The sequence below is a fragment of the Kockovaella imperatae genome (assembly GCF_002102565.1).
Source record: "Kockovaella imperatae strain NRRL Y-17943 chromosome Unknown BD324scaffold_3, whole genome shotgun sequence".
Lineage (NCBI taxonomy): Eukaryota > Fungi > Basidiomycota > Tremellomycetes > Tremellales > Cuniculitremaceae > Kockovaella > Kockovaella imperatae.
In genome coordinates this window covers 1,411,252-1,432,483 of record NW_019028943.1, presented here as the reverse complement: position 1 = coordinate 1,432,483, position 21,232 = coordinate 1,411,252, and the positions used below count along the sequence as shown (strand labels likewise).

The 21,232-nt window shown below is 52.2% G+C and overlaps 10 protein-coding genes across 10 annotated transcripts; 3 read left to right on the top strand and 7 right to left on the bottom strand.

Annotated features, from left to right (window-relative positions):
• Positions 1-7: 7 nt before the first annotated feature.
• On the bottom strand, positions 8-1,791 carry BD324DRAFT_619677 (actin cortical patch SUR7/pH-response regulator pali). The gene is made up of 5 exons (XM_022015193.1): positions 1,429-1,791; positions 1,135-1,288; positions 633-891; positions 466-579; positions 8-407 (listed from the first exon to the last, which is right to left on the bottom strand). Exons 1-5 carry the CDS (start codon positions 1,490-1,492, stop codon positions 402-404), a joined length of 597 nt encoding a protein of 198 aa, XP_021873289.1. The 5' UTR covers positions 1,493-1,791; the 3' UTR covers positions 8-401.
• A 397-nt stretch (positions 1,792-2,188) lies between these two features.
• BD324DRAFT_619673 (putative soluble GTPase with a role in regulation of membrane traffic and potassium influx) lies at positions 2,189-3,503 on the bottom strand. Its single transcript, XM_022015192.1, has 6 exons — positions 3,215-3,503; positions 3,099-3,164; positions 2,943-3,046; positions 2,688-2,886; positions 2,571-2,646; positions 2,189-2,513 (listed from the first exon to the last, which is right to left on the bottom strand). Exons 1-6 carry the CDS (start codon positions 3,240-3,242, stop codon positions 2,441-2,443), a joined length of 546 nt encoding a protein of 181 aa, XP_021873288.1. The 5' UTR covers positions 3,243-3,503; the 3' UTR covers positions 2,189-2,440.
• A 186-nt stretch (positions 3,504-3,689) lies between these two features.
• BD324DRAFT_649499 (hypothetical protein) lies at positions 3,690-5,349 on the top strand (the record flags this gene model as incomplete). The annotated part of the gene is made up of 5 exons (XM_022018001.1): positions 3,690-3,721; positions 3,763-3,938; positions 3,973-4,519; positions 4,564-4,655; positions 4,694-5,349. 5 exons carry the CDS (start codon positions 3,690-3,692, stop codon positions 5,347-5,349), a joined length of 1,503 nt encoding a protein of 500 aa, XP_021873287.1.
• Positions 5,350-5,518: 169 nt separating this feature from the next.
• BD324DRAFT_576826 (vacuolar protein sorting 55) lies at positions 5,519-6,025 on the bottom strand (the record flags this gene model as incomplete). Its single annotated transcript, XM_022013217.1, has 3 exons — positions 5,519-5,671; positions 5,734-5,861; positions 5,917-6,025. The coding sequence occupies 3 exons, from the start codon at positions 6,023-6,025 to the stop codon at positions 5,519-5,521; spliced, it is 390 nt and encodes a 129-aa protein (XP_021873286.1).
• A 511-nt stretch (positions 6,026-6,536) lies between these two features.
• On the top strand, positions 6,537-8,401 carry BD324DRAFT_619660 (hypothetical protein). Its single transcript, XM_022015191.1, has 11 exons — positions 6,537-6,621; positions 6,678-6,730; positions 6,781-6,801; positions 6,854-6,955; positions 7,003-7,116; positions 7,168-7,205; positions 7,255-7,362; positions 7,415-7,545; positions 7,599-7,823; positions 7,883-7,948; positions 7,999-8,401. The coding sequence occupies exons 1-11, from the start codon at positions 6,592-6,594 to the stop codon at positions 8,236-8,238; spliced, it is 1,128 nt and encodes a 375-aa protein (XP_021873285.1). The 5' UTR covers positions 6,537-6,591; the 3' UTR covers positions 8,239-8,401.
• A 362-nt stretch (positions 8,402-8,763) lies between these two features.
• Positions 8,764-10,388, top strand: BD324DRAFT_679885 (hypothetical protein). Its single transcript, XM_022019057.1, has 5 exons — positions 8,764-8,850; positions 8,900-9,058; positions 9,101-9,770; positions 9,813-10,079; positions 10,128-10,388. The coding sequence occupies exons 1-5, from the start codon at positions 8,824-8,826 to the stop codon at positions 10,232-10,234; spliced, it is 1,230 nt and encodes a 409-aa protein (XP_021873284.1). The 5' UTR covers positions 8,764-8,823; the 3' UTR covers positions 10,235-10,388.
• A 36-nt stretch (positions 10,389-10,424) lies between these two features.
• On the bottom strand, positions 10,425-11,465 carry BD324DRAFT_649495 (hypothetical protein; the record flags this gene model as incomplete). Its single annotated transcript, XM_022018000.1, has 2 exons — positions 10,425-10,530; positions 10,570-11,465. 2 exons carry the CDS (start codon positions 11,463-11,465, stop codon positions 10,425-10,427), a joined length of 1,002 nt encoding a protein of 333 aa, XP_021873283.1.
• A 208-nt stretch (positions 11,466-11,673) lies between these two features.
• BD324DRAFT_619653 (putative RNA helicase) lies at positions 11,674-18,236 on the bottom strand. Its single transcript, XM_022015190.1, has 25 exons — positions 17,974-18,236; positions 17,703-17,930; positions 17,455-17,662; positions 17,214-17,402; positions 17,059-17,175; positions 16,912-17,019; positions 16,796-16,874; positions 16,742-16,755; positions 16,379-16,693; positions 16,248-16,340; positions 16,126-16,208; positions 15,953-16,091; positions 15,625-15,915; positions 15,457-15,588; positions 15,316-15,420; positions 15,257-15,273; positions 15,118-15,221; positions 15,048-15,077; positions 14,818-15,012; positions 14,715-14,779; positions 14,594-14,677; positions 14,518-14,555; positions 14,407-14,479; positions 13,529-14,367; positions 11,674-13,494 (listed from the first exon to the last, which is right to left on the bottom strand). Exons 1-25 carry the CDS (start codon positions 18,069-18,071, stop codon positions 11,949-11,951), a joined length of 5,190 nt encoding a protein of 1,729 aa, XP_021873282.1. The 5' UTR covers positions 18,072-18,236; the 3' UTR covers positions 11,674-11,948.
• Positions 18,237-19,267, bottom strand: BD324DRAFT_619652 (SGNH hydrolase-type esterase domain-containing protein). Its single transcript, XM_022015189.1, has 4 exons — positions 19,007-19,267; positions 18,897-18,939; positions 18,626-18,835; positions 18,237-18,570 (listed from the first exon to the last, which is right to left on the bottom strand). The coding sequence occupies exons 1-4, from the start codon at positions 19,236-19,238 to the stop codon at positions 18,411-18,413; spliced, it is 645 nt and encodes a 214-aa protein (XP_021873281.1). The 5' UTR covers positions 19,239-19,267; the 3' UTR covers positions 18,237-18,410.
• On the bottom strand, positions 19,268-21,015 carry BD324DRAFT_619648 (apoptosis-antagonizing transcription factor). The gene is made up of 5 exons (XM_022015188.1): positions 20,370-21,015; positions 20,041-20,318; positions 19,824-19,986; positions 19,625-19,788; positions 19,268-19,583 (listed from the first exon to the last, which is right to left on the bottom strand). The coding sequence occupies exons 1-5, from the start codon at positions 20,976-20,978 to the stop codon at positions 19,379-19,381; spliced, it is 1,419 nt and encodes a 472-aa protein (XP_021873280.1). The 5' UTR covers positions 20,979-21,015; the 3' UTR covers positions 19,268-19,378.
• Between the last annotated feature and the right edge of the window lie 217 nt (positions 21,016-21,232).

The following is a 21,232-nucleotide window of genomic DNA, read 5'->3' as shown; positions in this document are numbered from 1 at the left end:
TTGAATAGGTTATATATCGCATACTTCTGTACAAGCTTGCTTATATGCCAACTTCTCATGTATCACGCTCTCTTCTGTCAATCTCACTCCCCTCCATGCCACTCGCCGCTGTCCGACACAAATATGTCACCCTCTGGCGAGTTCGTTCTTCCGCAAAGCAAGTCTTTCAATATAAGAATAGGGAGGCGAGGGGAAAAAAAGGTCAATTATAGGCGAGGTCAAGCGACGCGAAATAAAGAAGAAAGGGGTTTCAAGATTGTAGATGACGGGGTATAGGTGTGAGACTGAGGTTTATAGGATGATTTGTATAGGCGAGGAACGGCTCAGAAATGGAGTCGACACGACTGTCCATGGGAGATCTCCGGGCAAGTCTAGAGAACGGGCATGGGCATGTCCATCGCTCAGTACTAAGAAGCGGCTGTCAGCCATCAAAACTCATCCGCTCAGAGATCATTCTTCGCCCACCTTCTCACCGGCCATTCGGCCAGTGGCGAATCGTCCGCAAGATCCACAGATGGAAGTGCAAGTGCAGAGGATCAAAGCTCCGACGGCGCCGACAGTGAACCAGTTGGCGTTACCCTGTGGACGTGGTCAGCGTGAAGTCAAGGGATAGACGTATTCTTCTAACCCACCAGGGTGGCATCGTATCCAGCATCTTCAATCTTGTTCTTGACGACGTTCCAGAGGACCATGTCAATGACAAAGGCAACGAGAGCGACGACGAGTCCAAAGAAGGCAAAGATGGCCATGAAGATGGTGGCGACTCGGGAAGCAGCACCGGCTCCAATGAGACCAAAGACCAAGGCGAGGAGGGCGATGAATCCGGCAATAGGGTGCAGGATCAAAGTGTAGGTCAAGTTTTGAAGGACTCGAGCGCTGATGTCGAGGCCGCTGTGGATGGGGGAAATATTATCAGTATGTCTGTTGTCGAGGTTACGGCAGCATCTGTTGGTCGGGTGACTCATCGGGGCGGAGGCCGGGCCGAGTGAACGCGGACCTGGCCAGGCCATAGAAAGCCAAGACCCAGACGGTCTGAGAACTGCCAGGCGACCAACAAGCTCCGGCTCATGTATAGCCTCCAGCTACCACCAGCATTGCCTCTCCACTCAAGGGACCTCCAAAAATTTCACTCACTTGGCTCCCCCGACGACTAGGTCATATCCGACACTTCTGGAACTACATCCCTGTCCGACGATACACTCTCCAAAGACACCGAACAAGGTGGTCGCTCCGTTTACATCGGCACTGAGGAAGTATGTCTTGTCCCAAGCAGGGGGAGAGATGGACGCTGAGAGGGATAGTCAGCGACATGGAAGATTGCGAAACGGGAGGGAAAAAAAGGCCGGTTCCAGAGGATGAACCGCTCGTGACAGGTTCGTCCGGAAGGAGGCTGAGAGCATGCATGCTCTGGGCAGAGTTGGGGCTCACCAAACAAGAGCAACACCATAGCGGCGAATGCGAAGAAGAGACCTGGAAAGGCTGGCGAGACCATCTTTGACGACTTTGGAGGTGTCTTAAACGGTCACAGAGAGGGTCGAATACGGGGTGTACGGTAGATCCTCTGAGACGGGGCGGCGCACAAAGTTGGAGTTTGAGTTAAGTAGTGGAGAGCGTGTGGAATGTGTGCAGCTGTGAGCAGGCGATGCGATGTGATATTATAATAAGAGAGATGGAGCGATGAGCAGGGGATGGTTGAGATGAGAGAAGATGGAATATCACCTCCCCTCTCCCAAGCTAACCCAGCGAGCAGCAGCAGCACCCTAGAAAATGGGTCAAAGCCGCCCACCTCCCACTCCCGGGGTCTCAGGTTCAGTGGTTTTCCGGAAAAGGGGATTTTTTACAGGAGAACGGGGAGGGATTTCACGCGTTACGTCATTAAGCAATGTAGCAAGCATGGCTTGGCTCATTACCATTTGATCCAATTTGATCATCATCATTAGTATTCCTGATTAGAAGAATGTCGAGAGGCGATTAGGATCCCCCGGCGAGGGTATTCCAGCGAGTCAGCGCCGATCGGAGCAAAGGGGGGAATTTCGAGTGGAGCATTGGGTCATCTTTTGAGTATACACACACTTGTTCAGTGACGTATGGTGACAACATCTTTGGGGTCTCCACACGGCGAGTACGGGAGTGCACTAGGCTACCTACTGCCAGCACATCGTGTCACTCTCATCCACTAGCTCAGAGAAGCTGATTCAGATGCATCGACGCAATTTGCATTAGCACGACTGAGTTACCTCGGTCGGCAGCTAGAGAGTTACCCAAAAGCGAAGGGAAAATGTGAAGAGAATACTGTAGTGGAAAAGGCCTTGTATAGAGTATCGAGCAAAGCTGGGGGTATCATGATGCCGTCAAGATGGTTGTCGTACAAGTCATTAAAAGCAGAGAGGTAGAGTGGCATAGGGGTGTTTCAGACCACCTGATCTGTTGCGATGATCGATCACTTGGCCGTCTTGATGTTGGAGGACAACCATGAGAGACCTTCGAATAGTCCATCCCCAGATGTGGCGCAACTGAGCGAAAGTCTTCAGCCCAAATGGTTCCATTCCCCCTTAACGCCCTGCACTCACCTCGGGTGGACATACCAAGTCCGATCTCTCATCTTATGCAGACCCAGTTTTTCAGTCACCTCGGCCGGAGACATGGCTGAGCGGTTAGATAGATATCTCTTAAATGGGAAAACCCACCGCCTGGCAGATCCTGCTTGTTGGCAAACACCATCAAGAGACAATCTTTCATTTCTCTATCCGATAAGATCCGTTCCAGCTCCAATTTCGCCTCATCAATACGGTCACGATCCCCCGAATCAATCACAAAGATCAATCCCTGCGTGCCAGTATAGTAATGTCTCCATAACGGTCTGATCTTGTCCTGACCGCCAACGTCCTGAAGACAACCTTCAGCGGGGTCCGCGAACGGTTCATATGGGACTTTGCACCTACCCAGACGTTAAACTTGACATTCTTATATGTCACGGTTTCAACGTTGAATCCGACTGTCGGGATGGTCGTAACGGATTGATTCAATTTGAGCTTGTATAATATGGCTGAGAAGGTGTTCAGCGACTGGCAGACATTGCAGCGACCTCTTTCACTTACTCGTCTTTCCCGCAGCATCGAGACCAAGCATCAATATCCTCATCTCCTTGTTGCCAAAGATTTTGCCTGTCAAGAAGGATGAGCCAGACGAGGGTGCAATGTGGGTAGACCCTCACCCAAGGCTTTACTCAATGATCCTCCCATTTTGGCAGCTTTGTCTAAGCTCTATAACACGAGGTCTTTGTAGCAGTGGTTCAAGTCTGCAAGATAGAATGTATCTGACGCGCTCGGACGATCAACGAGTGACTTTTAGGTGACTTGATGAGTGTTGAATTTCCCTCTGATAGGATGTGTCAAATGAGTGACTGTAGACCGATTTAAAGAGTCCAGATGTATGAACGAGGGATGTAGATTATACAGCGAGAAGTTGAGAGTGTAGCAAAGATACCGGAGACGCGCGAAGAGGGTCCAGCAGCAGCCAGCAGCCAACAGGCAGAGGGCGGCAGCCCCATTCCTCGCTGGATAGACCAAACGCCGAAAGTGGCAGAGTGGCGATTGCCGCTTAGAGTTGCATGATCACCGAAGTAGTCCATGATGCTAGCCGATCGATGCTATCATCCTGCATGGAGAGTATAGGTCGTCCCGTTCAGCATGAGTGACTCGACAGATGCAGGTCCAGTACCGTGCGTTAGGCTGTCTGTCGTCGCTTCTGACCCTCTTACAGGCTCCACATTCCTGCGATCTTGCTCAATCCGACCAATCGCGCAGCTAAGCAGCTCGAAGCTCACAACGCTCAACAGAGGGAAAGGGTCCACGCGAAGAGGGACAAGCAGTCAACCCGAGGGGACGTTGTGTCAGGGAGCAAGCAGGGAAAACGGGTCATAAGGCGAAAAGATAATGGTATGCCTAGGGCAATTCATCGTTAACTGTCCAGCCGCGTTCATCTCCAATCCTCATATCAGCCTTCCGACCAGATCTGATTATTACCCCTCTGTCCCGCTACAAGCTCGTCGAGGACCATTATTCCCACCTGAGACAGTACCGAGATCGAGCCATATCCCATCTGTCGAGCGTCCTCCAAGAGATCCGTTTTCGTCCGATTCGAAGAATGGCACGTTTGGAACCTCGCTCAAGGGTGTGAGGGCATTGCTGAGGAACAAAGGGCGTAGGGCGGAAAAGTTGATCTTGGTGGTGGAGAAGGAGATCAGGGATTGGCTAGATGGAAGAGAGTGGATCAATGCCGAGGGAATGAAGGAAAAGGACACTGTAGAGTCCAGCGAGGACGAGACAGACGAGCCACAGTCATATGCCTCGGGATCCACTTGGAGACTGATCGATCCGACTCTGGTGGAGATCACCGGATCCAAATCCAACGGTGCAGGTCCTTCGAGGAGACTTCCGGAACAGCATCAGGTCCGAGATGTGCTCCCTAGACTCCCATCGGAAGGCTCGCACGTGGCCGCAGTGTTGGAATTATCCAGGTGAGCTGGGGCGCTGTGAGCCGTAGGTCTGAACTTCTCCCCAGATCCCCTGCGCATCTCACCTGGACCATTGCGGATGGATTCGAACGACTGGTTGTTCACCTGCTCGCAAGGTATTATGACCTTGTTTCGTGGAGTGAGTACAATACCTGATTCCGTCTGACACTATCTAAGGCGAGGATCACCAGGATGACCAGAATCTTCCCATCCGTCTAACACACATTATCATTCCACAGCTCGTCCGACCTGCGGCCCTTCCTCCATCTCATCTCTTACCCACTCCTGAAACTTCCGACGTTTCATCTCACTCCGAAGCTTCGACGGACCGCGAGACAGAATCGGAAGCATCAGATACAGAGACCGAACTGGGTGGTTACTCGCTCGACCCTGACATTTCACAATCCACTATCCAACCAGGTCAGTTACCCTGGGATCAGCAGAGCGATCCAGGAGTCAATGGCATTAGGACGCCTGGGATAGAGGACGCCATGGCAGAGCTAGACCTGAAGGGAGGGATGATACGGCTAAATGGCCTAGAGAGGGTTTGGTCACATGATTCGTCCTCCGCTTTTGGATCTTCAGAGGGAGGCTCTTCCGACTGGGATCCAATGACGGATAGTCTGGAGCTGCCGCCTCGATCAAGACAACTGCAAGGTTCACTGAATGGGGTGATCGACGACTCTGCTTCGGAGCAGAGCTTTAACCTCAATCCTGAATCGCACAGCGCAGCTCAGCATCATTTGAACGGGCTAGCTCAGAGGGCGTTGAGGGGCAGGGGTCGGGGCTGGGAGGACCGCCCGACGTTTTTCGATTATCTTTACGGAGAGTGATAGCGAGATGTCAGCAACCGCTCCCTTTTCCGGATCAGGGGTTCTAGCCAGCTATCACATCTTGGTACGAAAATACATGGTCAAACATTTAGTCGCAATGATCATCTAATCTCGCCTGTCGGTGCGGACGGATGACCGAGATCTGCCACATCGCAGCCCCCCCCTTGACCTAGAACTCATCGTCGGTGGATCCACCGAACCAGCCCGAGTAGACTAGTATTGTACCGTACACCAGTCCACCTCCAGCAATGGACATCCAGCATGCAGCAGGCTGAATCAGCGCAGAGTGCGCGAGGAGAATTGGCAGACAGAGCCCGGTGGTCTGAACGGCGGCGGCGTATAGATCAATGCCGATTTCATTGAGTAGAGACATGTATGACTCACGACCAACATGCCAGTGACGAACCTTCCAAAGTCCACATATGTCGAGTTGTATTCTGGTGAAATGTCGTCCGCTCTAGCGCATCTCGAGCAGATGGAATTCGGCAGGGGAGCAAGAACGAAAGTGAGAGCTGAGAGGCGGGATAAGCGTGTGGGACATCTCTTGTGACAAGATAGCTTGCTCACCGACTAACAATGGGAGCCAATTTGCCCATAACGCACAGCTCAGAATCACCAGCAGGAATCCCGCGGCCAGGACGAAAGAGAGGAGTATGACGGCTGGTGTATGGACCATTGAGTCACCGAGGTGAGATAGCATGTCGGGAGGGGAGGATAGAAGATTAGATGCGATGATGAATAGGCGATGGAAAAGATGCGGATCGTAGCGGATGGCGGAGACGTACGATTTGACAGTGCAAAGCGTCAAACGTGGTATCATGTAGGGAGACGTGAGCAAGTTTTGAGGAGGGAGAGAGGGCGACAGGGATGAAGGTTAGATCGGGTGGTCGGGTGTGTACAAAGAAAGGAGGGTGAACCAGATCAGCGATCTCAATCTCGAAACTCAGGGCGCCTTTCCCCACTCACTCTTGAATCCAGCTACCATGTTTGACGATGCTATCACTCAGATCTGTGCCGAGTAGGATTCCCAGTGCTCGACGCTACACCTTCGTGTCGAGTACAACATCATGCGGTTGGCAAACGAGAGAACGCCTATTCTATTCCCCAAAAATTAGGCACAGATCCTCGTCGATCAGAATTACGTTAACCAAAGACGGTCGGGCTTCAAAACTTTGGGATGGAATTGCACCAACTCCACGCAGCGTAGCTATTGTGCTCAGACAAGCATCTACACCAACTAATATGTCTCACGGACCAGCTACAGTCAGAGACGTCAGTATAATCTCAGTAGCAGGTTTACTAGGCCTCACTGACGAGCTGTGTAACAGGTCATGGATCTCCTAGATGACAGAAGGGTTCGAAGTGTTCGACCATTGATTCCGTGAGTTCCTCCCTTGGAAATGACTACAGACATGCTGATCCATACCTTAGCCCCCAGATCTTGCATGAGGAGTGAGGCTTTTTGTGTAAAGAATGCTCAAAGAGAGGACTGACCCGCTTGCAGACTTCCCTTGACGCTCAAAGGTGCTCAGACAGTGTTGGACGGTCGAAGACAGGTCGAAGCTGTCGTCAAGGGAGATGATGACAGGCTCTTGGTCATTGTTGGGTTAGCTGGGACTTGCGCTGTGAAAGTGGCCGCTGATCAAACTCCAGACCTTGCTCGGTGCATGATCCTGAGCAGGCCATCACGTACGCTAAGAAACTGAGAGAGTATGCAGAAGAGGCCAAGGAGGATCTGATGATTGTCATGCGAGTCTACTTCGAGAAGTGAGCGTGAACCGCTGTTCACAAGGTACTCGCACTGACAAACGATGTCAGGCCCCGGACAACGGTCGGGTGGAAGGGTCTGATCAATGGTGAGCTCACTCAAATCATAGAGTTGCTCCTCATTTAACAAATGTCAAGATCCCGATATGAACGGCTCTTTCCAGATCAACCGAGGTCTCAAGATCGCTCGAAAGTTGCTATTGGACTTGACCGAGATGGGTCTGCCTGCTGCTGGAGAGTTCCTCGGTGGGTCACATCAAGGCTTCTCCTGTTCTTCAAGCGCTCACTCCCTCAACAGATGTCATCTCCCCACAGTACCTGGCCGACTTGAGCTCCTGGGGAGCTATTGGAGCGCGAACGACCGAGTCACAAGTCCATAGAGAGCTCGCTAGTGCTTTGTCCATGAGCGTGGGATTCAAGAACGGAACGGTGGGTCGTGCCTTACCATCACAGTAGTTCGAGCTGACTGCCATTTGCCATAGGACGGATCCATTGATATTGCTGTGGACGCCATCAAGGCCGCGGGCTCAGGTCACACCTTCTTGTCCGTCACGAAGCAGGGCCTGTCAGCCATTGTCGAGACGGAAGGCAACAACTCGACCCATGTCATCTTGCGTGGATCTAGCAAGGGACCGAATTACGAAGAGGAATACGTGTTGGCCGCTGCGGAGAAGCTGAAAAAGGCCGGTCTTCCGACAAAGTTGATGGTGAGGGTCAAGCTCTGAGCTCATATGGTGTCCTCTAACCAGCTCGTTTTCCAATCCAGATCGATTGTTCGCACGGAAACTCTTCCAAGCAACATATCAAGCAGCTGGAAGTTGGCAAGAGCATTGTAGGTCGCCGTGGCATTCTTATCTCAGTTCCGTCCTGACGACGTTGCAGGCTTCTCAACTCGCTTCTGGAGCCACTTCTCAGATGATCTGCGGCGTCATGATCGAGTCAAATATCAACGAAGGCAAGCAGGCCATTCCTCCTGAGGGACCGGCGGGATTGAAATACGGTGTATCCATTACCGACGCTTGCATCTCCCTGGAACAGACCATACCGTTGTTGGACGAGCTGAGAGAGGGGGTCAGGGCTAGGAGAGAAGGTGTCAAGAGTAAGCGAGTGAATGGAGATTAGATGGATCGAGACGGATACTAGACACATCTTTAGAAGATTTGATGAGATATGACTGTTTGCCTTTTGCCTTCGATTATCAGAATGGCGTCAGCCACATCTGACTGCGTTCGTTTCGACCTTCCAGCCTTTGTGATCGTCTCAATTACAATGGAATCCACGTGCGATACACCTCTATGCTCCTAAATCGAGGGTGATTCAAAAGTTGCATCCTGTATGCAAATGGACCCGCGCTCGTTTGTGGCACCAGGCGGCTGGCTGGCTTCCTGTGGCACCTGTGTTCGCCGCCTCATGGCAATCACACCCCTTACCTCTCTTCATCGTTACCGTTGGCAGGAACTGGGGAGCGCTTTGCGTGGTCCCTGAAAGGAGACTTGAGATGCTCGGGACTCGTACCTTATTGTCATGGACACGAGGCAGTGACGTTGCCTTCGCTACGTCTGAACATTACGTCGTCAAGGAAGCGTCTAGCACATATATATCGAACATGACCGTCTCGTCAGCAACTCCTCTTTCACATCTCTATATACCTCTCTTCTCTTCTCATCTCATCCATCTGACTTTCAAGGCAAGACCTTCCCCAGAACCATGTCCTCCCAAGTCAAAAACGAGCCTGTGAGTAGTGAAACCCCCCGCTTAGACGATATCTGCTGATGAGCTGTAGTCTACACCACCCCGGCGCATCATGGGTCCACCCCCGACTCCCATATCATCTGGGTCGAGTGCTAAAAATCCAATAAGGATCAAGTCGGAGCTTCCTAGCCCGCCTCCTACTCCTCCTCCTTCTTCTTCTCTCAGAGCGTCTCAGACCGGTCCTCAGAGGGTGCGGTGGCCATGCTTTCCTCAGCGCTGACGAGATTCTCAGGCAACTCCTAGTCGTTCATACAGTCGCCTAGCATCACTCGGGCCCGTTCGCCGCGAGACTTCTATATCGAGGTCAAGGCCTGTGACCGTCTATCATCGCCGGCCTAGCGCCTCTCCAAGAGCTTCACGTGCTCCCTCAAGAACCGTGTCACAAGAGCCTTCCGCTTTGCGGTCCGGCTCCAGCTCGTCGACGGTGGGTCCAGAAAGCTGTACATCCTTGCTGCTGTATACGCAGAGGAGCCCGAGGCAAGGGTATAGAGCATCAAGGACTCGAACGCCCGCCTCTCCCGTGCCCAGCTCCCGACGTACAGCTCGACCTCGAAGCCCCTCCTCGTTTACTCTACGAGGAGCTTCAGTAGCATCGACCGCCATCGAGTCGATCGACCTCGAGCCGGAGCTTCCTCCAAACCGGACGTACGGGCGAGACGTTCAGACTAGGGAACGACGTCCCAGAGACCCCCCTCCAGCACCTGCTCAACCTTCCGTCGTGATCCCTCCTGCGTTGAGGGATACAAAGACCGAGATCACCGCACTGTTAGCGGATATCCAGGCAGAGCATCCCGAGAGAGAAGCGGGACAGGCAGAGATCTTGTCCGACTTGCTCCAAGCGAGTCTTGGTGAAGATGGAAGTCCGAGGGTGGACCTCATGAAAGCCTTGCAGGCAGAGCTCGGTAGGTTTCGATGCTGCGAACTGTCCTTCTGATCATCCCTAGATTATGATGCTTGTGCCACAATATCCAATCTGAACTCGCTCTTCACTTTATTGGAGTTCATCGTCACATTGGTTGTCACCAATCTCCCAGCCGAATCCTCAAAGGGCAAGAACAGCAGTGGGAAGGACGCAGCTTTCATGAGCGAGCTGCACCGGGATATTGATAGTCTCAGTGGGAATCTCACGAGGCGAGCGAGTAGGCAGGAGGCATCAAAGGTCTTGAGGAAATTGTCTATCCTGTCGACAAGGAAGATGGATGAAAGATTGGGTAAGTCATCATTGACGATGTATTCCGCTGCTGAAGCCATCTCTGAAGCTGAGCTTCAAGTGAGCTGGCCCAAGCTGGATATCGACCACCTGGAGGTCTGGTTTGATCGCTTCAAGAGTCTGTCAGAAGCGATACTCAACGAGGTCCATTGGTAACGGTATACATGTCATCCATCATTCGTCCCTGAAGGGTCGGCCACTCTCATAGTTCTCATGTGTGGAAGATACGTTCAGCACATACATCCTTCCTTGGGAGTATTTACTCCTTCTCGAGCGATTTGTAGCATCATAATCATGCATTGTAGCGACCCACTCAGTCGCACACTGTCTCAAGCTTGTTGTGGCTCTAGACCGAGACCTTGGGCTGTGCGAGTCGCAGCTCCGACATTGTCTCGTCCCATAGACGCGTTTGAAATGCCTTTCCAGCCTTCGTGTAGGCGACCTCGGGAAACCTGGAAGCGGTCAATGACCTGTGGAGCCATCCGACTCACGGTTTGATAGTCCAGTCACTCATGAATGACCCGTGGGCTTCTTGACCATGCACTAACACAGCATCAAGGTAGCAGCTGGCGCCAACTGCCACTTTGCGCCCGAGCAGACCGCGGACAATCGTCAAGGGAATTCTGAATGACAAGGGAGTATTGGCCACGAAATCCGTCTGCTTAGTCGTTCCAGGATTACAGACGCTCAAAATGAGCTCGTTAGAATCGATTTGCTCCGCCAGCTTGATGATGGAGAGAAGGAGGTAGTATTTTGAGATTCCGTATTGGGTGAAACCCATGGCATTCTTGGGATTGTCTGCAAAGGCCGCCGCTGACCCTTCGGGATCAGCGTCGACAGAGTAGTGGATGTCTGACCCGACCACTGATAGGACGGGAGGCCTTGACTGGCGAGCCCGTTTGTTCTTGAGGATTGAAACGAGCAGAGTGGTCAAGTACATGGTCGAATAATAGTTGACCTGAACCATCATTTCGTGACCGGTAGGTGCTTCTTCACGTTTGAGGTCGATAAAGCCGACATTCAGAATAGTGTAGTCGATCCGAGGCAACGTATCGCACTTTCGAGCAAAGACATCGATCGATTCGTACGAAGTCATGTCCAGAGTCCACGCCTCGACCGTGGCGAAAGGATACTTGGTTCGGAGTTTGGCGGCCGCTACTTCTCCTCTGCTTTGGGTTCTAGATGTGATGATCAAAGTGCTCAAGCCTAGCCCCAGTAGCTGCATGCCAGCCTCGAGACCGAGACCAGACGTACCACCCGTTATAATCGCTGTACCGCCTTTCAGGTCAATACCGGCTGGTAGGGGCTTGGGCTTGGTGAATTGACGCTTCAGGAACCCTCCGAAACCGTTCTCATTCGGCGCGTCTAGATGAAGGTACCTGGACATGGTGTCAAAGTATAGAGGCTCAATCGATGTGACAATTGTGATATGGGGGAGGAATACAGCTGGAGATGAGGTCGTCCACACGAAACTGACCAACCATTTATACATGAGCTACCATAGACATCGCTCGGTATACTTAGTTCCAACTTCCGAAGATGAAATGCGCCACCAGATCCCTTTCTGATAAAACGGATCTCGTTTCAGATTTTCGGGCCCGGCCCTCGGGGAAAATGACTTCCGACATGTCCTCATGCATCATTATCTCGCTCGTAAAGGAACCTCGACCGCTCGTATGGTTCAATACGTACGCCTGCTAATGGAAGCGTTTTAGACCGACGGCTATTTGGGTTACTCATCCACACACAAACCTATCATGTGCCGGACACGGCGCGCCTCGGCCGCGATTTTGCCCCTCCCCCTATCGCCTGAGAACGGCGCATGTATGCGTGACTCGATCACATACATCTCAAAATCGTACCATGCTTTTCACAGACTCTCACCGTCTCTGTGGACATGGGCAGAGCCAGGTACTTCGTTTACGATCTCTCCCTCCACATTCCCTTGTCCACTATCTTGACGAGTCATGGCTTGTGATGCCGAAGCGGTTGTGCTGGTCTCCGTCGACCTCACCGAAGGTATTCTAGAACCCGCCGAGCTCGACGAGGCGCTGAGAATCGGACCATACTCATCGCCACTGCTTGCTATCCACTGGTCGATCAAGCGGCTCACTTGTTCTGCCTCGGATCCCCGAGTCAGATCATAATATGTCGGATTAGACTGCAGTCGGTGCGCAAAATAAGTCCAGCCAATCAAGTCCATGATATCTCGCTTTCGAAGATCCGAGACACGTCGTCGATTGATCTGAGGTGGAGGTGGAGCCGGACGCGGTTTGATCATGCGAGAGAGTGCGTCAACGGCTTCGGGACGACTCGTACGTTTTAGCAAGGATGGTAGGGCTGACTCCAAAGGCAACCCTTCGTTCAGCACTCGAGAGATCGTAGCCGACTGCTCTGATTGGCACATGACAAAGACTCGACCTTCTCCTGCAATGTGATTGGCAGACTGCACAGCGAAACCTTGCATCTTGACCAATTCAGTTCTCGAGTAATTGATGATCTGTCGATCACCGGACCGGGAGCCAATTGCATATTGTGCACCGAGAATGATGACCGATGCGGCTCTCAGAGGAAGAGTCCAACATGATTCACGGGGCACAATCAGAGATTTGAGGATGCCGCTCGCGAACAGGGACAAGACGAGGGTAAAGTCGGATGGGTGACCTCCAGGGATAGCATATCCGATTCCGTGTAGAAGAGGTTCATATAAGGCCTGATCGCGCAGTTGCTGCAAATAAGGCTCGACATTTTCCCTCGACGTAGTCAGGAACCCATTGAGATCTAACTCGGTGCCAGATTGAGTTACCAAGTCCGTTGCGACGGTCCTACAGGCCCCGCGAGAGGGAGCAAAAATGATTGTGGCGCCAATTGGAGATGTCATCTTGATCACATCGTAGGCTGGTTTGATCATGCTCTTGAGCAACGTGGCAGAGTGGGGGATGGTGAAAGACTTGATCGAGACAAGAAGGGGCGTGCTTCGATCACGAGGATAAAAAGCAAAGCAGAATGCGGCATCTACGCCAAGCCATTTGGCGAGATCCCACGGGTCGTTGATTGATGAGGTGAGACCGACTATGCGGGTCCGGGCAGGCATAGCAATTGAGAGTATACGGGCTACCGAGATTTCATATTCCTCGTCTAGGAGATGCAGATCTTCGAGGATCACCAGCGACGGCTTTCGTGCCACCTGAAATGCGTCTGAAGCGTTGAGTTGCAGAAAAGCTGACGGACTTGCGACCCCGACGACGCTTTGAGTTTGTGCGAAGTGGACGAAATCGTTCGGATGTGTCAAGGGCATGACGCTTATGCCTCTCTGCCGAGTAATACTCCTGAGGCGCGAGACCGTCTCGCGAATCGACTGGTGACGGGGCACGACGATCAGAACCGATGTGTTGGGATCGTGACGGAAAGCGTGCCTGAAGTCAGGCTCGACAGCGCAGGCAGACTTACCACATGGCCACTTCCCCTAGGAGCGATTTTCCACATGATACAGGTGCAGAAATGATAGCGTTATGATTCGTATGATACAGGCTCCAGAACGCCTGAGATTGTATGTTATTCAGTGTGCTGACGAATGGCGAGTATGACTTTTGCAATTGAGGATCATCCAAGCATGATATTGGTAAATATGGAATGTCGAGCAGTTGAGTGGACTCTGGGCTAGGATCAGGCATGATCAGACCTTCTAAGGAGACGAGTCGAGTATCGTCAGAGCCCAGCCATCGATCGGATGCCGCTACAAGGTTCAGAGACCAGGGTAGAGTGTCGCTCAGGGTGATGACGAATTCGAGGTCCAGCTTGGTCGTGTTTGGGCGCAGCGGGATAGATCGCCATGATAAGATATTGAGATGCTCTTCGTCTTCGACCCAGATATAGAATGGCTCGACCGTGGTGGACAGCTTGGCGTTCCATGTGAATGTCGGCGTGACCTGCACGTTGATCTGTAGGACATCGTGGCTTAGAGGGCGTAGGACAAAATCTAGTGAGACAGTAGGGAACATGAGCGCGGCATCCTTCATGGCAGTGCCATGTCGCTCGTTCATGTGCAAAAGTGTCCCGAGCTCGGATGCCTCCATGTCGCGGATCTGGTTGATTTCAGTATCATCCGCATACTGATGCAGGTTGTGTAGGGTCTCCGCGTGGAGCGTACGGATTTGATTGAGAGGATGCTCGTACGGCCACATGCGCTGCTCAATAGCTTTGCTGAGATCAATCAGGAGAATAGCGTTGTTGGCCCATTTGCGGCTAAGAGCTATCTCCAGCAGGGCTCGGATAATACGAGCGGCATTCTGGCGCGAATCAGCTATGACTGGCGAATGATGACTGACCTGGGCGACGTATGCTGCGTCAGATACCAAGGCGAAGTCTTCGATGTACACTTTCGAGATGTGGGCTTGCAGTCTAGCCAGTCAGCACATGTGTCACATGGAGAGTCTCACAAAATGTTGACTTTGCCGTGCTTGTTGCTGACTCCGCCCTATTACCTATCAGCAATGCTTAGATCCTTTCCCCTACCTTGACCTCCATTGGACAGTGATCGCTCTCAAGAATCGCTGTCAACTCGGGAATCTCACTCTCTCGGATTTGGATCTGGTCGAACTAAGGGGGTCAAACGAGCTATTCTCTTCGATCTCACCTCTGTAGCTTGGGACAGCATGGCAAAGAAATCCGCGTTCTTCATTTTGGCGTGGAACATGGTGTCTGCCGCAGTCAGGAGGGTTCGGCAGTGCTTGACTCACTGAAGATCTTCAGACTCTGGTATTTCAGGTAATACTTGGCAGCTATTCGACCCAAATCCGAGATGACGAATGAGTTGGATAACTCGTCGAATCTGATCATCAGGGCGGCCGAAAGCTGCCGTGCCGCCTGTACGATGAGTTCATTCCGCTTGTTGCCAAGTTGTGGATCATCTTCGAGCTCGTTATGGCGCATTCCTGGCGGTGAGATGAGCTCTGCGAGCGATGCTCACCATATACGAAAGGCTCTTTTCGCATTCGGACTAGGAACAGGTCAGCCGACAAAAGTATCGCACCACTTGCCAAATAAGTAAGTATAACCGAGCCATTGGATTGCTTCTTGTACATTAGCGATGGTGCCCAGGGAGATTTCGGCATTCAGAGAGTCCACCATTCCCGGGATGAATCTGGCAGTGTCAATGGGGAAAGACGCTATACCTACTTGGATTCGATCGGATGCTGAGATGACAATGAGCTGGGTCTCCCCTGAAGGCTGCTCACCTGTGCCATGACAGAGTAGAGGTAATGCTCGAGTTTGTCCTGAGTCGTGCAGATATAACCAACACCACTGGTCTCGTATCCCGGCCGACCGGCTCGACCAAAGATCTGCATTTCGTGAGGGACGAAACCATCAAGACTCACTTGGAGCACGTCCAGGACGGAGAGATCGACAAATGCACCTCGGCTACTGTCGTAGACTTGAGTGCCCTTGATCACGACAGCATGGGCTGGAAGATTGACACCCCACGCGAGGGTAGATGTACAGCATAAGACCTGGGGTGAATGCCCGTCACTTCGGGATTCGCTCACCTTAATCGCCTGGTCCTCAAACATCCGTTCCATCATATTTCTATCCGAGCGGAGCATGCCCGCGTGATGAATTCCAAATCCAGCGCTAAACAGCTCTTTCATCTCTTTGTTCCGTGAGGTACCGATGTCTCGCTTGTAGAACTCATACTTTGGGTGGTCTGATGGGTCAAAATACGAAGTCATCGCTTCCTCTTTAGCCATCTCAAGCAAACGCTGAGCAGTCTTGACGGTTTCCTTTCGGGCATGGACAAAGACCATGACTTGGTGGCCCTCTTTGACAAGCTCAGAGACCTACAATCTGTCAGGAGAGGAGCGAAGGCAGACCGACCTTTTCAAAGACTGAATTGTCCATATTCCGGATCAGAGCCTGACTGCGGGGCTTGCCTTGGACTCCGATGAAGTGTTGCTCGAGTGGCACTGGACGGAAAGAGCCGTCAAAGAAGAAAAGGCCTTGGTACCGATTGACCCTGACAGTGAATTGCAAGATCCCTTCTGGCTCACCTCAAGAAGTCGCTGACATCGATGTAATTCGGCAGCGTGGCACTGAGACCCACGATTCGGATCAATGATTGACTTGACTCGACCTGACGATTAGCCCCATTGCCCGGACTATTGCTGCGTACCTGTCGCAAAGTCCTTGCTACGATCGTCTCGATGACCGCACCTCGCTCTTCGTTCAACAGGTGCACTTCGTCGATAATCAACAGTTTGACTTTCTGGTAATCGTCAGCGCGGGATGGAAAAGGCTGCTCACGGATGCCAATTCGCCTTCGCCAGTCGGCTTCCGGGTGACAACGTCCCATTTCTCCGGTGTGGTGACGATGATTTGGGTATCATCGATTTCTTGACGGGTCAATTGCATATCTCCAGTGAGTTCTCGAACTTTGACATTGAGCCAAGCGAGACGCTTCCCAAATTTTCGGGTGATCTCAGCGGCAAGGGCTTTCATGGGCGCCACATAAATGATCTTGAAAGCGTTGAGATCGAGCTGAAAGGTTGCCGAGGATTCGGATTTGATGTGCTGAGAAAGCACTCTGATAATTGACATGATGGCAACATCTGTTTTTCCCTACGCAGAGGGTCAGATGAACGCATGTGGACTGTAAAGCAGACACACTGCACCGGTAGGCGCTGAGGAGGTGAGCATGAGGACAGAGTAGGGTCAACCCACCACAGATGAGCATATTTTCATTCGTGTCCATGGCGGTCGGCTGGACAATGCTCTGCATTCTATTCAGGGTGACGTATTTCTGCTGGTATGAGCTGGACCTATCACGACAAGCGCACCGGAAAGCAGCCCCGTGCCAGCGGAGGGAGATCTACAATGCGGACTGGCTTCTCGCCGAATTTGAGAGGGATCGGTCGATTTGGGGGGACAGTGACCTCCTCGTAGTTCTACATGGTTTGAGCGTGGTCTGTAGAGATCACACTCACATCTGAATACTCTCTCTTCGTTCCTTCCGGCAGGGCGAGCTTTTGACCGTACGACATGAACGCCGAAGCCGTGCCGCTAGAGTAGACATGCGGCAGAACTTCGTGCTCGATCAATCGCTGAGAATCGATCAGTTGGCTCACTTGAGCGCACTCACCGGGCCGTCAGCAGAGAACATTGGATTGGGACCGTTGAGCTGTTCCTGTATGCGTCTCTGGATGTCCTCCTCCGTTCCGATGAGTTCCTTGATGTCGATCTTTCGCTTGTCTTTGCCCCTGGAGGCGGTGACGTTGAGTCGAGAGGAGGGTAGATAGCTGTTGATCCCATTAGATGTCGGCTTTTTGTTCTAGAGAATCACAGCCTTCAGATCTGACATGAACATTGGAGTGGCCGCGCACCTTTGCTCGCGAGGCGACTCCGGGAGTATCACTCATTTGATCGAGGAGCACTTGCCTGGCTCCCGGTTTACAGATCTCTTCCACGAGCTGAAGACCGTCGCCTTCAAAGCCAAGGATTTCGACCAGCTCAAGCTGTATCTCGTCATTGGATCGCGGGGATCTAAGAAGAACCAACAACGAGTTCAAGGTCTGGGTTGTGTTGAGGCGGCTGGTGGTGTTTAGCTAAGCAACTGAAAGCGGCAGCTCACGCTTGTATACGCGAAGCTAGAGAGGATGAGACGCCTCCTGATGATGATCTGGACATTGGCCCGCCGGTGTCTGGCGATGGGGATGAGGGCTCTGCCGGAAGCCTCGAAGAAGATGCTTCTCCGCGCTTCGGAATGAGGTCAAGGAGCGACGGATAAGGACTCGTAGCGTATAGTGAAGGATCGATATTTTGGTCATCTTGCTCAGTGCCGTCGCTGATTCGTCTATCACTGAGACGACGAAGTCAATCGCGGTATCGAGCGAGAGACTCACCGCTCATACTCCTTCAGGAAGGCGTCCCATTCTTGGGATGAGGAGGGGTTGGAATCCGCCGGGTCAAGCAGACCATCTATAAAGGCCGATATGGACATTTCTGGCTCTCCTCAGATGATACTGGGGTTTCCGGGACCTCCTACTGTGCAGAATGCTCTACTGATGACGAATCTAGGCTAGGATGTCATCGATGAGTTACAACTGGACTTTTCGATCAAACTTCGGATCCGAAAATGCGAACCAACAAGTCGCCGAGGGACATCAAGGGTCCGTCATGGCCCGGGTAGCCCGGGTATGCTTCAGTAGCTGTGAAGGCCACGATTAGGAGAGCAGAGTGACCGGACATATGTAGAGAGATGCTTTGACTGAAGATGGGCCTGCTCTCTGACCGATGACCGTCATGTCTGCTAGATGGATGAAGCTATTTAAGCCGGTCACTATACATTCCGCAGGAATCGCAAGAGCGCCTCGCCAATCTTTTCCCCCATGATGTCGTATCCTAGAGCAGTACGATGGACTCCATCCGCCCAGTAGAGCTTCTTGTCCTCCTTACTGAGGTTCATGTAAGGAATGGCCTGGTGGAGGTCGAACACGTAACTGGGAACACATCTGTCAATGGCTCTCGTCTCGTGATTCCGCTCGGCACACGCACTAATTGTCCCTCTTGTACGAGTTAATGAGATTGTTGAGCTGGTCTCTTTTTTCGTAAAACTCGTCTTTCGGTAGACTGGGATGACCCCAACATGTCTCCGGAACGGTCAAAGCGAGAACTCTACATCCCCCTCTCAGAGCGAGAGCGTAGAGACGTTCGAGGGATTGATAGATCCCCCTGACGCCTTCTCTGCTCGCGAATGCGAGGTCACTGGAGAAGCAGCACAATGAGCAACGGAGGCCACATAGGTGAAATCGATTGGACCACTCACTTTGTGCCTCCAAGTATGACGATCCAATCAAAGGGAGACGTGCCTTCTGGTCGTGAGCGTTGCTTTGCACGTCTGTCTCGCTGTGCCAAGCTTGAATGAGACACACTCACTCTTATCCTCGCCAATCTCATCGACCAGTCGCTGCATAAAATCATCCTGGACACACGCTCCTGGTACGCCATTCACCGTGATATCTATCCTGATACCAGGCAGTGCTCTCTCGAGGACCTCCTCGAGCCCTATCGCATACGGCCTGGCGTTGGGCTGATAGGGGCTAACATAGCCGGACGTGAGTGAATCGCCTAGACAAAGTATCCTGAGCAAAGAACTTGAGTCTGACATCGGGCGTCCGTACCATAGAGAGATCAGAGATGCAATGTAATACAAAGACACACCAGGATCTCTGATCAGTGCCAGCAGTGTAGGACACGTGTCACGGTCACCGTCACAGTCTCGTGAACCGGAAATGGGGTCTACTATGTTCAAAACACCCTCAGACCACCCAGATCAGTCAACCCTCGGTCCACGCCTAGATCTCGGCTCAGAACTCCACCCTCTGTGCCCGCACCTTGTAGTCCAGCACCACCTAGTAAACTCGAGAATAACTCGTCGATTTGCTCCTCGTGCCAACCATCTCGTAGTGGAACTGGTACAGCAAAGTGTTGTGCCTTTTCATGCACCGTATACCTGTATTCACCGTCAGAATACAGACGAATCCTCTCCCTCACCTCAGCTTGCGACCCTTGCTTCCACCGCGCTCTGCTTCCCGCTTCTTCTTCTTCTCCCGACGCAAATGTGACAGATCAGGTCCTCCGACTGACCTCGTTTCGATGACCTCTCGAAGAAGGGAGCGATAGCCAGCTTCTTGATGCTCCATGAATGTGGTGCCGGCCTGCATGTCAGCTCCAAAAGGAATGGTTTGCTCACCGCCTGACTGAGGCCAGCCTGGATCACTTCGACTATACTTTGCTGTCCTTTTGTGCTTTGCAGAAATTTGCTGGAGCCAGCAGCCTTGGATGCCACGTTGATCGTTGCCGCCTGGATCTTGGAATACCACTTGGTCAGGATGGACACGAGCGCGGAGTGTTGGCTAAAGACGCAAGGATCAGACTGACCCCGGTAGAGATTACCATGCCAAACTCACGCTTCGGCTAGTCTCAGTGAGTCATTGCTTGCTTGGAGCAAGTCTTCCGAAGCATCTGCTCTCTTCCGTTTACCCAGGTCAGCTACTTCCTCTGTATCTGTCCCGGGCAGCAGGATAGCCTTTCGTAATTCGAAGAGATCGTCGCTGAGAGCGAGGAGCTTGTCCAAAGCCTCTGCTTTTCGTTGTGAATGCTCGGGCGAAGTTGAGAGGATATTGTTGGATGCGGCAAGCGCTTTCTGGAAGGTTATGCGGAGCGCGACAATGCCATCAAAGAGGGCCTATTTCGATGAGCAAAGTCACGCCTTGATAATGACACCCCCTGCCCTTACCTTCTGCCGCTTTATGCCTCTTCCCCTTTCAATGTCCTTTGCTCGAGCTGCTCTCAGAGCTCCAACGGGATCCAAGGAGTTGCTTGCTTGCAGCCGTGACGAGCTTGCTTTGGGCTGTGGATCAGAATTCGGATCATCTTCATCGTGTTCGTCGTCGTCGTCGTCGTCCTCCTCCTCCTCCTCCTCGTCGTCATTATTTGAGCCGTCGCTTTCCTCATCTTCTCCTTCGTCCTCTTCGCTGCCTGACCGCTGGCCAGATGCATGGTCCTCAACTTCGGCATCTTGTTCTGAACGGAGATCCTCGCTCTCGTCCTCCTCGTCATCTGAGTCTGCATCCTCGCCTCCTCCCTCCTGTTCCTCATCCTCATCGTCATCAAAAATCTTGTTCCTCGTCACTGTAGTCCCTGCATACTTGTCGCCCAACAAGACCTGATTTGCATCTCCGAGCTGTCCTCTCAGTCTCGAAGGCCCTACGTCCATATAATCGTCCCGATTGGATTGCCCAATGCGTACAGTATCAAGGGAGGAGTAGGCGTTTTCAGGGTCGATAGAGGCCTCATCATCGTCCTCCAAGGCTCGGAGCTGGTCCCTGAGTGTTGGTCTTGACATGGCGAGCGAAGTCGTTCAGCATGAACCAAAATTACAGGCCTTGCATAAATCGATCTGCCTTAATTAGGAGGCTTCCAACTTTTTTAGTTTACTCTCCCACGGTTGTTAAAGGACCAAACAAAAGAACTACCGTACAGCACAGTCGTGTACTTCAACGCCAGCTAATAGACCTCCTGGATCGTCGCCTATCGACAGTGACAGCCAATTCACAGGCATTAGGTGCTCTCCTCCTTCGCGTAGATCTTCATAGCCAA